At 31.9% G+C, this 15,280-nt stretch overlaps 1 protein-coding gene across 4 annotated transcripts in view; it reads left to right on the top strand.

Annotated features, from left to right (window-relative positions):
- LOC139424772 (uncharacterized protein CG3556-like) overlaps positions 1 to 15,280 on the top strand; it is a 39,976-nt gene that overhangs the window by 7,004 nt on the left and 17,692 nt on the right. For all 4 annotated transcript variants that reach the window (XM_071186046.1, XM_071186045.1, XM_043051528.2 and 1 more), the window contains exons 3-7: positions 1,560 to 1,725; positions 4,196 to 4,315; positions 5,864 to 6,083; positions 10,560 to 10,807; positions 12,152 to 12,330. In XM_071186046.1, the coding sequence (XP_071042147.1) occupies positions 1,560 to 1,725; positions 4,196 to 4,315; positions 5,864 to 6,083; positions 10,560 to 10,807; positions 12,152 to 12,330 (933 nt within the window). The remainder of the gene's footprint in view (positions 1 to 1,559; positions 1,726 to 4,195; positions 4,316 to 5,863; positions 6,084 to 10,559; positions 10,808 to 12,151; positions 12,331 to 15,280) is intronic.

Here is a 15,280-nt window from a genome sequence, read left to right as displayed (position 1 = left end):
CGGTGCCGTAGAAGTATCGTCTTCGACGCCAAACTCAAAATTTGCATACTGCATTTGTGACTCTCTTCTTCCATTTTATGCAAAAAAAGCTTATATCGTTATTTTATTCAAGACTTACAATATGAGCAGCGATGTTTCAGAAGAAAGAGCGTTCGCGTTCCAATGAGGTGAACCGGGTTCGAATCCCAGCGATGGCTAGTCGATACGATTTCCGCATCCGGCTTTCACCGACCGCAATGCTGACGTGAAATGCCCTTCATGCGGTAGGCGGATCATGGGTTAGAATTCCTTTGCCGTAAGGCTAACCGTGGGGGGTTCTCGTAGTCTTCCTCTCCATGTAACGAAAATGCGGGTTAGTTCCATCAAAAAAGTCCTAAACGAAGGCCAATTTCTCCCAATACTTGATCCAGGAGTTTCCTTGTCTTCTGAATTGGGTTCAAAAATACAAGGCTACGTACTTGATTATTAGTAGTCTTAAACCCAAAATTGGGTCGACTTTTCGATGACGGTTATTAAAAAAAGACTTGCAATGTCCTTTAATTTGTTAGGGTAGTGTATTAAAGAAAACAAAGAAATCTGTGGGGCGAGGCCTCTTTAGCCGAGTGGTATTTCTCGCCGTGTATCATCTATGTCAGGGAGGTAGAGAGTTCGAATCCCGAGGCAACTTCATAAGTCTCTTTGTACTGTCCTTCTCAGAATTAAACTTTCTTTATTTTACTTGACAAAGGCTTCTAAAAGCCGTGTCTATGTATTTGAGTAGACAAGCCTGCATGTATGTGCACATATGAAAAAAGAATATCATATGCGTTGAAATAAAAACAATGGGCAGTTCTAAATCAATGAGTGAGAAATTTTATGCTGAAAATGCTTCTCTTGGACAATAAAATTAAAATTTTCGAACGATTTTTCAGTAATGAGAGCTGAAATTTCATCTTTCACCCACTGTTCAAATTTGAAGGTAGGTAGGTATTTTGTTTTATTATCGTCGCTTTATATCTGCTCAATTGTCTATTGTCGACGACTGGAAAACAACCCAAAGGCATGACATCACAATTGTGATCTTTTGCCGAGGGGATGGCTTAACTGCTTTGTTAGCCAGACAAGTTGCGCGTGGTGTCTAGCACTTTACGGTAGAACAGTTTAACCGTAAACTTCACGTGCCGGGACCGATACGCAGTACCCACGGTCCCTACGCAGGCTGATCAAAGTGGTCCCCCACCCACTTAAAGACCTCAGCTATTAATGATTGACTTCGGTGTTCTACTGGTAACCGCGTCTTTGCAATCAGTCCACTGCGGGACCTCAAATTTTAAGACTATCACAAACGGTTCTGGAGTCACACTCACACACATAATAGAGCAATACATAACCTTTTCTGAATACAGGAGAGCATGTTTTCTGAAACTACGGATAATCCTTAGTAGTTGAAGGGTGTGTTTTGGTTAGATAGATTGTAAATATTCCTCTTAAAAATGATTTTTAAATAATTACTTTTAAGGATATGTGTTTTCTTAATTCATGTTCATGCTAAATATTTTACAACTATCTTTCCTTTTTAGGATTGCAAATACAACAAGCTAGAAATCACTATTAAAGATTCTGCCGATAATTATACTTTCTGTCCGAGAGAAAAAAATCAAAATTCTATCATTGCTGTCAATGACGTTCGTGTTTATTTTTTCGCAGTATATAGAAATACGAACTACAAACTGATATTCACTATTAGTAAGTTGTAGTTTTTTGTGCCTTATTTATATTTAAAAAAAACATAAAATAAAGATAATAATTTGAAACTGTGTGAACGTTTTACGGAAATAATAGTCACAGTTGCGTTAAAATGACATAAATATTCAAGATTCTTTAAATTTTCTCACACCAGATCGGCATTTACGATCAAATATTTAAAACTACTGAATAATTTTCATCTTTAAAAAAAAATGTAGTTTGACTAATTGATGTTCGCTTAAACATCGCGACTAATTTATGCGAAGCATGAAAGTAAATGTTTTTAAGTTGTTTTTCTTCTATTAAGAAGAAAAACTGCTTAGTCATTATCTTATTAAATTATTGATATTTGGAAACATTGAAACCTTTAGGCAACCTTATTTAGATTTTTTAAATTATTATTGCATAAAAATATCTTTCCATTTTTCTAAATTTTGCTAGTTATCTATTAACTTAGATCTAACTTAAGTAGCTCATAAACTTTCTACTAGTTTTATGCTTTGCTTTTCCACACTTTCTTTCTAATATGTTTTAAAAACGTATCAGGAACGAAAATTTTCATGAACGCAAACTAGTGGTAGCCAAAACTTTCATGTATGCTAATATCTTACTTTAATATTATACATGCCCTTTGCTGTTGTATAATCTTTAAAAAAAATTTTTTTTAAATATAATAAATTATACTCATTATTATTAATAATAATCATTCTTTTTATCGGACAACTTCTTCAAATTCAAAACCGTTTTGGCCTCTATCCGAATTCCAGTTCTAATAAGAAAACGTTTTATGGTATCTATCTAAATGCTTTTTTGTCTTTGTTCGACCAAAAAATTCAAATCTTACTTTTCTTCAGAAAATAAACATAATTCGAAAGTTTATGTAAAAGTAGCTTTTATCGCTTAACTTACGCGGTGAAATCTTCCAATAAGCTGGGAAAATTAATCTGAATTCTGCTTTAATTTTTTATTGTTTTTCACTTTATAAACTATTTTGAAAAAAGTGCAGTATTTGGCATACTTGTTCTAAAAGTGCAGACCTGTTTCAGATAAGAATTCTTATAATTAGAAAGTATTAAATTAAGAGAATTTTGTTCTTTGACATATACGTCATGCTGCGCGTGATGGATATGTCACGCACAACTGGAGAATATAGAAAATAAATACATATAAATAAAACAAATTAAAACATTAGCTAGTTTCAGTGTCATAATGAAAAACATTCTTCAGTGTTGAAATTCGAAGTGAAAGAGAGAAACACGGAGTTGTAGAAGAAATAACAAACAAGTTACATCAAGGAGAAACTTGGGGTTTCCCAATGGATTTAGGAGAACTAGCAAATGTGATGGGAATACCCGGAAAGCCCCAGTTGATGATAGAAATAGATATACAACGAAAATTAATTTTAAAATTTATAGAAATAATTTTTAATCTGGAGTTTTATAAAGTCGTCACATCGGTCATCTGTCCGTGTCTTTGAAAAACGCTCTTAAACAAATATGAGGTACATATATGATGTTTTAAGGCCTTGATATTTGACTTTTCAAGGGTGTAGTTAGACCTGATTTTAAGATAACAACGCTTGGCCATAATAGTGCTATTTTGGTGGGAGACTTTATAGAAAGGCAAGATAAATAAGCCACCCATATCACTAGATCTCAATCCTAACACAGATGCCCTTAAAAGTGCAATTTCCCCTTAGTTAATCAACCGGAGCTTAATAATAATGATTTATGTGTGTGCTCTTTTAGTTCTTTTTTTAATAAAGTTATTGTGATTTTGGTGAGTTATTGTGATTTTCACTAGTTTTCGCCTTCTGGTCAGAGAGCGGCTCACGCATGGTAGTGGCTTGCCTCACCGCTGTCGGCCCTTCTTGTCCTATGGTCAGCAGCCGATTTGGTGCTTCCGCCTCCGGGGTTCGGTCGGGTCTTCTGATCTCCTCTGCTTGTCGACGCAATTATGGTGCATTTAATCTTGCTTGACTCGGGGCTTCCCTTGTGTCCACAAATTGCTTGGTCCCTCGTCCTGGTCGTGGTTGCTTTCGTGACAGCGAGACATCAAACTCGTGCGTATGGGCCATATGGGCCTGGGTCGCTTAAATCAAATTCTATGGTAAATGTTTCATTCCTTTCGACTCAGATACTTTTTACACATGATCTTGAGTACGTTTAATGATTGTTTAATAGTTTTTATGTTTGCATTATAATTGAATGTCATTGTATCTGTTTTTAATATATATGTCTTTAGATATTTGTATCAAAAAACAATTCATTAAAAGTTTGAAATTGAAAATTTCCCATTAATATTCAGATGAGAGTTTCAAAATTTGACGAATTATAGTTGAATTCATTTGTCACTAATGAGGTTATCGAAATCCGTAATCTACCAAGTGAAATTTATATCTGTATAATTCAACATTCTGTTCCTTTACATAAATTTGGTAAAAGAACATTCTATTTTGTTCATTTTACAGGAGGTATTGAATGCTTACGTAACTGCACTTTTCAATGTTCTAACCATTCTTGCATCCATATGAATGCAGTATGTGATGGAGTGAAAGATTGTGAAAATGGGGCTGATGAAGTTGGATGCGGTAAGTAGTTCTTAACTTTTGCGCACTATATTTGTTCTAAAAATAATAATTTTTTGTGTAAGTTCCGGTTTTGCACAGTCCTTCGAAAAGTTGAAAATTGATGTTAATACTCAATTAATTTAAAATTTAATTACTTTCACTTTAAATTTAAAATTTGTATAACGTGAACGTGTTAAGGGAGTTAGGAAGCGTGCTGAAAACAGGTAAAGAGTAGGCTAAATTTGGTCTTATGCATTGCAAGTGGATAGATCTCTTGTTCTTTAAATTGAGGAGGGAATATTGATTTAGAATTGGTTAGAATGAATATGTGGTCGTACAGGCTCCAGACGTGAATAATGTTAAATATAAGTTATAGTAGTAGTTACGATTGAATAATTAAAGAGATAATAAATAAATAAAAGTGAATTGAATTTCTACAACTTTTTTGCATTTTTAGTCGCCTGTGACATTCCTGTACGTTGTATACAATAGTTTCTTAAGATTTTTTTAATATTATTTACCTATCTCACTGACTGTTGCGAGCATGATGAATGGGCAAAGGCAATTCTAGGCTCAAAGCACCAATCTCAATTCGACCAGTGTTTTTTGAAGAATTTGAAAGAAAGAGTTGATTTATGCACCAGTTGATGCCAACTACTCAGCTTTCTGCAAAAGTTTCAATAAATTGGTAGCGAGTTAAATCGTAAAATTTGTTGAATGATGATATTTACGCCCACTCTTTAAAAGTGTCACCACTAGATAACTGTAATAAATATACATTTCATTTGATTCTTTGATATGTAATGGCGAAAAAATTTCTAGATATGGAAAGTACTAAGCTAAACACTAACTTAAATTTCGTTACCACTAGGAAATATTTTCAAAGAGGAGCATGATGATAGCCCTGATATTTGTACTCTCCAACATTAAAGGTTTTGTCAAAATTATTTTTTATTGTAGTAGAGAACCTGAGGAAAAATTTTAAAAAACCCAAGGAGTTGATTTTTACTAAGCTATAAACACAAAGGCATTTAATCTGACCTTCGATAGGTCATTTTAACATTTAATAGTGGTGGAAATACTTTTTTTAAATCAAATTTATTAAAATATTATCTTTACTGCCACTAGAAAAGATTTCTGAAACGATGGAAATTCTGTATAAGTTGGATATGCTTATAGAGTTACCTAGTCGTCCGCTAACCTCATTATTTTCACATTATTGCATCGTAACTTGATGGTGGATGGAACAAAAATGCTCAGCTTTATATACAGTCTTAGCCTAGGGATACGCTTATGCATAAACTATAGTTCAAATTTTAAGAAGGCACAACAGCCTTCTTAAATTTACTGGGTGTTAAAGCTTTCAATGTGTTCTAGAGCATGTACGAAGTGTGTGAATTTCAGAGTTACGTAAAAAAGTTAAATACTGTCACTATCTCAATCGTTTTATATACATTAAATTATAAACAATAGTTTTTATTATAATGTTTGACTATATTTCTATTAATTTACTTGCTATAACAATGTTTGTATATCTATGCGTAGTATTTAATTTGTGTTGTCTTACAGATGCAGGTATATTAAACGTTGATGGTGTCACGGAGGCGCGTACTAAGGAAATAGCATGGATAAAAAGCAAAGGTTCTTCTTTTTGGGGATGGCATGAAAATACTCCACGAGTTCTATTTTCTCTCTTCTTATCAGGAGGAGCCAAATTTGACGGGACAATCTGTGAAGACGAATTAATGGCGAAACAAACAGAGCTTACGACTTCCATTTCTCTGCTCAAGTAATAGTCAAATAATTTATTTTAAAAAACATATAATCCAAACTGTAAATAATGAATCTATTTTCAAATTGATAACAATGAAACAATGATTAAAAAGAAATTATAAAATAATTTCTATATAAATAAAAGTATACATTCCTACTACCGCCTGTTCTTAACGCTGGTTTTGGCTCTACAATTTCATGACCAACGGCATGAATGTGGCAATGTTATCAACACTGCCCAAAGGTCACAATTACTTCCAAAATAAGCCTTCACAAGGGATCGCACGTCTAATGTACACAATGACTGTTCATTTCCTGAATCACTTAGCGTTTGCGGTTGTTTTTTATCAAAAAATGCTTAATATTTCTCCAGTGAAGGAATACACACACCCCACTGAATAGACATTCCATAGATATTTTTAAAAAAAATAAGATTTTAAAAGTTTTTACTTAGATTGATTGGTAACAGTAGCTTACTACCTAACAATAAGAAGCATTTAATAATGCATTGGGTTACCTGGTAATATAGTCTTCTCTGGAAAATTTTTTGAATTTGTTAGTATTTGTGTAACACCTTTTTTCTCTGATAAAATTATAAGGTCAGTGTTTGTAGTTATACGTTTAAAGTGCAATTAATTGCATGTAATAGTTTTATTTTTCTCACAGTAAAAAAAAATCAAAATATGTTCATTGAAGTTACGTTTCATTTATTTTAAGCATCATGGCATAAGCAAGCACTGAGATTAGGGGGTGTTTATTAATTGGATTACTAAACGATGAAAAACCAATGAATAAGCAAGTGATTAAATGATGGAACAGTTAATGAAAACAAAAGAAATATTTTACCTTTCTTGTACCTTAAGTCAGATTATTCATCAAAATTCTGTTAAAAATACAGAAAAAAAGACTTCTAACCAGTAAAGGAACAAGCACGTTCCTTCACTGGGAATAATTTTCCCATTGAATGAACAGTATGTGTGAAATATGATTTTGCATGACTCTAAGATGATTAGTAGTTCTGCGATATAGAGGACACCTAAAATAGATTCATTTCGAAATGCTAATTTAATTTATGAAAATAATTATAATAAGAATTTATCTTTATTAATATAGTGATTAATTACATTATACGTTAGACAACTTAAAAAACTATGTTTACTAATCGGAAACTAAATAAGTATAATAATCAAAATTTATATAGCACGTTTCTTTGCTGTCTTTTGTGCCAATAATTAGCTAAATTATTATCCTAATGCAGTTTTTAATGGCATGACGAAAACGGGTAGGAAAATTCCATATGAACACAATCATCCAGAGGGGAAATGGGTGGAGCTTTTCTTAAGACGACATCCACTAATAACTCAACACAATGCGAAGATAATTTCAAAAGGCAAAACTGCCCTTACAGAGATTAATATTCGAGAGTGGTTTAAAGTACTTTAGAGGAATCTTGAGGAGGAATGTAGCCCTGGCATCCTTTACAAAGTGAGCACATCTACAATGCAAATGAAACAGGAGAATACTGCTCTTAAATGGGAAAAATCTTTGGCCCTAAAAATTATTAAGGTTTATATTCTATAGTTCCTAGGAAAGAAAAAGAAAGAACAACAGTTTTGGCTAACATTTCAGCTAATGGAAAAAAAGTACCTCCATTGGTAGTTTCTCCTTGCTGAAGAATTCCTTGAGGTATTATAGAATCTGTTCCTCCTATATATTTATTGGAAAAAGTGATTCATGAAGTGTATTGATGACTGCAGCAACTTTTTGACGAATATACAGTAAAACCTCGCTACAACAATATTTTGCGGACCAAAAAAGAATATTGTTGCAGAGGGATATATTGTTATATCAAGGGCCCACATAATTCTGGGACGCAATAAGATTTTTTGAAATTTAATGTTATATATTCATTAACGATAAATATATTTATATATTAACGAAAAAATTAATNAAAATCGTTTTACAGAGGTTTACTGCTTCAGAGAATATCGTTATATTGAGAGGAAGATAACATTAATCCATATGCAAGTTTGGCGGGACCACGGAACATTATCGTAATAGAGGGAGTTATTGTTGTATCGGATATCGTAGTAGCGAGAGTTCACTGTATTACAAATGCTACTGCCCATGTCTAATTGAAAATGCTATCAAATTTCCTATTTTGCTTCTTCTGGATGGGCATAAATCTCATATCAATAAGAAACTGAGCAAGGTTTGTTCATCAAAACAAATTCTCTGGTTTAGCTTTCTACCGAATTCTACTAATGTACTCCAGCCTTGTGATGCAGGAACGTATTTCGAGCTTAGAAATCTTCAAGGAAATCTGCCATCAAATCTTGAAAACAAAAGAGACATGTAGAGGGAAGTGTAAAACAATATATGGAAGGAATTTTACACACATTTTTAAATTAGCTTTTAAGGCATCATCTGATGAAGTTAAAATTTAAGATGCTTTTAAGAAATGTGGTCTTTTTTCCTTTAGATGTTGAAAACGTTGACTTTAACAAATGCATGCAATACAAAAAGTTAATAAGCAAGAAAGCTTATCAACAAAACTCATACTACGAGAGTAACGAAGAACAGTTTCTTCAAATACTTGAGAATGCAATCTGTCAAGATGTATTGTAAATTTTTAAAGAAACATTGACAGAAGAGTCTAGTCTCTCAAAGCCTGTGATTTTCTCAATATGGAAGAATTTATTGCAAAAAGAACATTTGATTAAGTGAAACTTTGGCACTGAAGCTGAAACAATTAGCATTGATAATGAATATATCTTGAAAACTCATTTTAATATAACTTCTTGAGGCATTGTTAGTTGCAAAACCAATTGGTTCTAAAAGTCATAAAATGGTAAGTCCTACTGAAGATCAACTAGACATGAGAGGTGAAGATGAACTTTCCTCAGACTTCGAAACTCTTTTTCCCCATCTATTATCCAGTGAGGAATTCTAGAAATAGTACTGGTAAATCAGAAGAAATATCGAAGATACATTTACATTGGCCAAATATAGAGAAGAAAGAGGAAGGCCAAATCAAAAGAAAAATAAATAAATTACATTTTGCTTTAATTGCAGAAAAATGGTGAAAATATAAAGAGACTGAAAGAGCTGAAAAAAAGTTAAAGCAAGAAAATATGACGGAGAGAAAAAAAAATACTTAAAATGATAAAAAAAAGCTTAAAAAAAGTAAGAAGAAAAAGAGTAAACAAAAAAAAATGATAAAATAATAACAATAATAAAAACATCATTGGATTACACAATGATAAACATTCATGAATTAGAATCGTCGTGACTTAAAGAAAGTAAAACTTTCCACGTTAACCGTGGTTATATGTTATAATTCCAAGAAAAGTCTTGTTTTTAGATATTCGTATGGCCTATAAATTCCCAAGCAGCATCAAATATTCTCAAAATTAAGTGTTCTGGAAATTTCGACAGGAAAATTTTGTGTCTATTCATTGATAAAAATTGCTCCTTCACTTGGTAATCTCACTACTTCTTATTTAAACCACCAAAAGCTTAAAACAATATTATGTAAGTTTCCGAAATTTGTTTTAGATAATTTGCAGTTAATAACAAATATGTTGACACTGTCATTTAACTAATGTTACAAATTTTGAATTTTTCATGATTTTTTTTAAAGACAAGTTAAGCTTAAGTGATCCTTCACTGGTTAGTTTAATCTATATGACAAAAAAATAATCATAGTGGTTACAGGAACGAGATTTGGCGTCCCACTGCAGCCTGATATTTCACGGCTTTCTCTTCGTGCAAAGTAAATGTAAGAACTTTTGAAACTTATAACCTTCACGAAGGTGAGTAACGGAAAACTGTAGAGGTAATTTCATTTTGATATTAAACTTTTATTGAAGGATCTAAATTAGTCACGATTCTAAAATTAGTCACGATTTTTTTTCTCTGACAATACTAGAGATAGTTATAAATAGGAAACGTCAGTGAAAGTTCATTTATTTACTTTATGTCTTACTAATATAAACCTGAACCATTAATCCAGATTCGATTCTTTTATTTTTGGTAAAATATAATTCTCTAAGTTAATTCAAAGGTATTAAATATGTTGCTACAAAATAAATTGAACCGTAAGAGCCTTCATGAAACGAAAACATGTCATGTATATTCCAAAGCAAATCAAACTTTCAACGGAATAAAAATTAGTGAACACCGCCATTTTCTAAGTGTCAAATCATTTTCAGATGTGATATTTTATAATTAAATTTAAAGTTTAAATATTATTTATTTTCACGGGTAATGAATTTTCTAAGATTTTGCAAAAAATTCAATACTTGAGTGACAAAAATACATTGTTTTTAAACTTCTAATATTGTTTTTTAAACTTCTAACATTGATACCTAACATTGTTTATAAAACTTCTTGAATTAAAAGTAAAGTTGTTTAGCTATTTTCTACTTTTATTTGTTTACAAACAATACATATGTCACATTAAAATAATAATAATAATTCAATTTTTCAGGAATTCTCTTTCAGCAGAACAACTAAGCATGTTTATAAACAGCTTATTGGTGACGTGTCACAATCCTCGTCAGTTCTATGGACAGAACCTGATAAAGCGTTTAAAAGAGCAAGTGCAGTCTACAACAAACTTCACGCATCCAATCGCATATTTAACTCTCTGCAATGCTAAAGAACCCTGGCCGCTTAAAGCAACTTCAGATCTTAACAAAATATTAAGCACCGATGCTGACTATCCTTTTGTTAGAGGTAACTGGACATTCATGTTCCTCAATTATAAGTTTGTATTATAAAATAACATGCAAATTTTTTTTTTGCATTTTGAGAAGTAATTTATCTTACTTAAATCGGGTGCGGTGTTTGCAAATTTGAATTCAGTTTAGCTTCTAAAGCTACAGTTTTTTATGAAAAAGATATTTTTAGATGAGTTAATTTTTTTCTGAATGTGCAAGTTTTCTGAATGTGCCTTTGTAAATAACACTTAAGACAAAAAAAGGACCTTAATTTATTCCAACATAAACTGAAATGCATTACCACCATCTCCCTAACCATGCCTTACGTAGAAGAGAAGTGGGAACACAGTTATTCTCTTGAGTGAATTTTTAAAAAAAATCTTGATTGGGAATATAATGTTAAATTGCAGAAAAACTCTAACTTACAGAGAGGAACTAAAATCAGCTTTGAAATCAGCAACGCGAAAATATCTAAGATTCGTTCAAAAATCTCATGCAACCGAAAAAAAGTTTTTCCCCATTGTAATTTATATTAAAATTTAGTCTGTTCATTTAAGATTTTATAGTGTACCATTGTTTGAAAAATCCTTTAATTGTTGCAATAAATTAATAATAAAAATATATCAGTAGTTTTAAATATTTTTTAAAATATTGGGTTGTCTAACTTGACTCTTGCTGAAAATTGTCTCACTTGTACCATTAAACGAGCAAAATGCACAAAAAAAAAATTTGAAATAAATTTTTTTATCTTAAAAATAGCTCTTAGTTTAAAACGCTTTGTATAAACGTGCGAAATATGTTTATCGATTGCTGTTCCTTGGTACAGATTATAATTTTATTTTAAAAGAGAGAGTCAGTGTGGGAATGGGGCTGTAATAGACACATGAAATAATTGTGTTATTAACACTCAAAAATTCTCGGAAAATTTTTTCAGATTGGCAAAGTTGCGTTTCATTGTCTAATGAAGTTACAAGGCTTAAACACTGCATTGCTAAGTAGAAAGTAAAACAAACAAGTTTTTTTATAATCGAAATTTATAATCAAAATCTAATTTTTGTTTTGTTAGCAACTGGTAAACTATTTCTATTCACCATTTTTAACAATAGGAGATATTACGCGAGTAGTACTTATAACAACAGTTAAATATGCAACACTGGCTTTGATTACAGTTGGGTGGTGATTTCCTTTTTGCCCTCGGAAATGGAACAGAACCCCCTTTTTTAGTAAAAGAAAGAGGCATTCGGTCTGATTATAAATTTGCTATTACAAATTCAATAGCTATTCTGAGCTGCGTTACGTTTTCACTACATTGCATTGTTATGAGTACATCAATTAATCGAAACTAAATTTTATTCCACAGATTATCAAGCATTTGCTGTAATGGCAGTTTCGTGTTATGAGAACCAAACGAAATTGCTGAATCAAGTAGAATATAGCAGTTTAAGAACCAATTATGAAAACGTCATTAAACTTTTCAAGGAGTCTCAACTTTCTGATGGAAGTTTTGGAAATCTACATACAACTTCATTAATAACCCAGGTACAAATTTTTGCATTTATAATGTCAAAACAATGTTTTAGAAAGCTAAAATCTTTATTTCAAAACAGGGATAGACTGTAATTACAGCGATAAACTGCAACAGTGGCGTACGCAGAATTTTTTCAAGGGGGGTGTTTATAATTTTCTAAAACTACTAATAGAAATTCGAATCTGTAATAAAGCACTATTATTTCCCTAATTTAGACAGCTAGACAATTTTGGCTTTTTATTTAGACAACATTGTTTAGTTAAATTTTGATTTCATTTTTTAAATTTAAGAACATAATGTAATATCTTCTAAAAAAAAGTCCAATGTCATATGGGTGGGAAGTAACACTTTGAGGGCCACTTTCACATTCATCAGATTTTGTTATGCTAGAAACGTTTTCTTCAACGGAAGTATCACATTTCTGTACAACAGAAAAACTTACATTGGTACTAGATGCTGTCACCCCACTTATTTCAGGTCGTGGTTTTTTCTCAAAATAATTATAATATATATATATATATATATTGGCAGAAATATCAGCTATGCTACGATCTCAAAGTTTCGAGCTGGAATGAATAACTTCAACGAGAACAGTATCTCCAATGGTATTGTTACTGATTTCTTCACTAGTCGAAACAGTGGCGACGATGGGTTCGGCGGGATTGAATGAACTTTTTGTTAAGACAAAACAAAGCAGATTTAGCGACAAGCTCCGAAAGACAAGCGGCAGAGATAACTCTTAGTCTGACTAAATAACTCCACTGTACTCCGTTCCCCCTTTTATATAATTTTTCACCGCATCTCCAGAATTATCGAATTGTCTCAAAGACGACAAAACGTCTAGGATTCCAGAATCATCGCGTAAAGACCTCACGAATGACAGCCAGTCTCGAAAACTATACTGGAAGAACAGAAAGAAACCAGTTTGTGACAGTATCACGTGAATTTGGTTTCAAAAGTACAACCCTATTATAGTAAATGTTTTTTCAGTATTCTGAGAAATACCGTGAGAAAAAAAAGTAGGCATATGACAGATTAAAATATTTAGCCTTAAAAAATAATAGCTCAAGTAATTTCTACTAAAAGTTTTATTTTTGCCATTTTGTCTGAGCTCAAGGGGGGTGTTTAAACCCCTCCCTTGCGTACGCCACTGAACTGCAATAATAAACGGAATTAAACTCTGAAAGCCAAAGATCTGAGGAAAATAGATTGTGCAATGCCGTAATAGAAGGGGACAATTAAAATAATTGTAAATTTTCCATACAAATTGTTTTTATTTTAAACCCTTTCCAGAACAGCGAATAATTTTTTTCTTAGGACAACTAAAATTTGCAGATATTTCGCTAGTTCAGTTTTTTTATAAATTGTTTAACAAAACTTAACTGCTCGTTCGTTCGTTGTAGTGGAACTGGGCGTCTGAGGCCTTACGGCCCTTTTCCCATAAGACTTAACTGCCTAGTCCTAGTGTTTTGATTTTATTGGGCACCCTATCCCATTTATCTGGAATTTTAACACTGTTTTGGTTGAGCAGTGAAGTGAGCAGGAAGTGGAGTTGCTTTTATGAATGTTTCAAGCACTTTGCTTGAATAACTAAAAATGAATCAAAAAATAAAATGAGCAGCTTGCTCTATAGTTGCGTTTGTTTGATTTCGAGTTGTTCAGAATTGTATCAGCATGAGGAAACGTTATTTTCAGAAAGGTTGATGAAATTGTTTGTTTTGATAGTTATGATATGAGGCGTTGGAGGTGAAATGTGCAGCTACTAGTCTGTAATTTTTATCTTTGATGTAATTTTCAAATTTAAAGATTTCATTAAAATTTGCTGTTTTCATTCTATCGCATTATCGAAAAAATCTGCGTTTAGCTTGTATATATGCTGTGATAGAGTTGGTATTTTGAGGTCTGTATGTATATTAGTATTCCGGATGAACCATCTTGTTTTGGCTTAATTTCTTCAGTAGATGGTGAGGTATAGGTAAGTATTGGGATCATTAATGAAGACTTAACTGCAGCATAGTGGCGAATCATATAAGCCTTCGAATTATTTAAAAGTAGTGGTGAATGCAAAACTAATAAATCAAATTTTTAAACTAAGAATCACACATTAAAAATCTAACCACTCGAAAATATTTATCCGCTGTCCAGAGCAAGTTGGCATCTCTGCAAATTGTGTAACAGTTGAAAGGTCATAACACTTTTTATTTTATTTCACTTTGCTTACATAAAAATAGTGGTTTTATATTTATGTTTAATTGAAGGGAATATTTTTTTTCTTTAACTATCATTTTATTTTCAAAAAATTTTTGTAACATATGGATTCAAAGTTGATCCTAGATAGTTATATCATCTATACACTATTGTAGGCGTGGATGTTTTTATTTTATTCCGTATAAATATTATTAATGAAGCAATTGAATTACCACTGTTTACTTTCATAAAAACGGAAACAATTCTCAAAATAGGACTATGGATAAGGGACCAGTTTCCTATAATAAGTTATTTTAAACCTCTAGCACTCAGGGTTTTCGTTTCAGGAGTGTTTAATGTTTTGTCAATTCTTTCAATATTAGATATGTCAGAAAAACAAAATATATTTGTCCATTGTATTATATTAAAGATATAAAACTTCTAAAGAACATTTACAAACAAGGATTTTAGACGTGACAAGCAGTCGAAAACTAAAATTAAAATTGAGGAAAAATATTCTTCCTCAATTTTTAAAAAACCAGTTTTTTTCTTCTCAACTGATTTTGTTTTAACATTATAGCTGCTATGGTAAGGTTAAAAAAGCAACTCCATTGCTTGCTTACCTCATTGCTCAACCAAAACTGTTCAAAAATTCCAGATGAATGGGATAGGGGCCGCTTCGCGGCCCAGGTGCCCAATAAAATCTAAACACTAGGACTAGGTAAGGTTAAAGAGCTTTAATTATTCTAATAGGTATTTTCGATTTTTCCCCCA

Source organism: Parasteatoda tepidariorum, chromosome 10, assembly GCF_043381705.1.
Source record: "Parasteatoda tepidariorum isolate YZ-2023 chromosome 10, CAS_Ptep_4.0, whole genome shotgun sequence".
Taxonomy (NCBI): Eukaryota; Metazoa; Arthropoda; class Arachnida; order Araneae; family Theridiidae; genus Parasteatoda; species Parasteatoda tepidariorum.
Note: the sequence above shows the minus strand (reverse complement) of the source record. Positions and strands in the feature narration are given on the sequence as shown.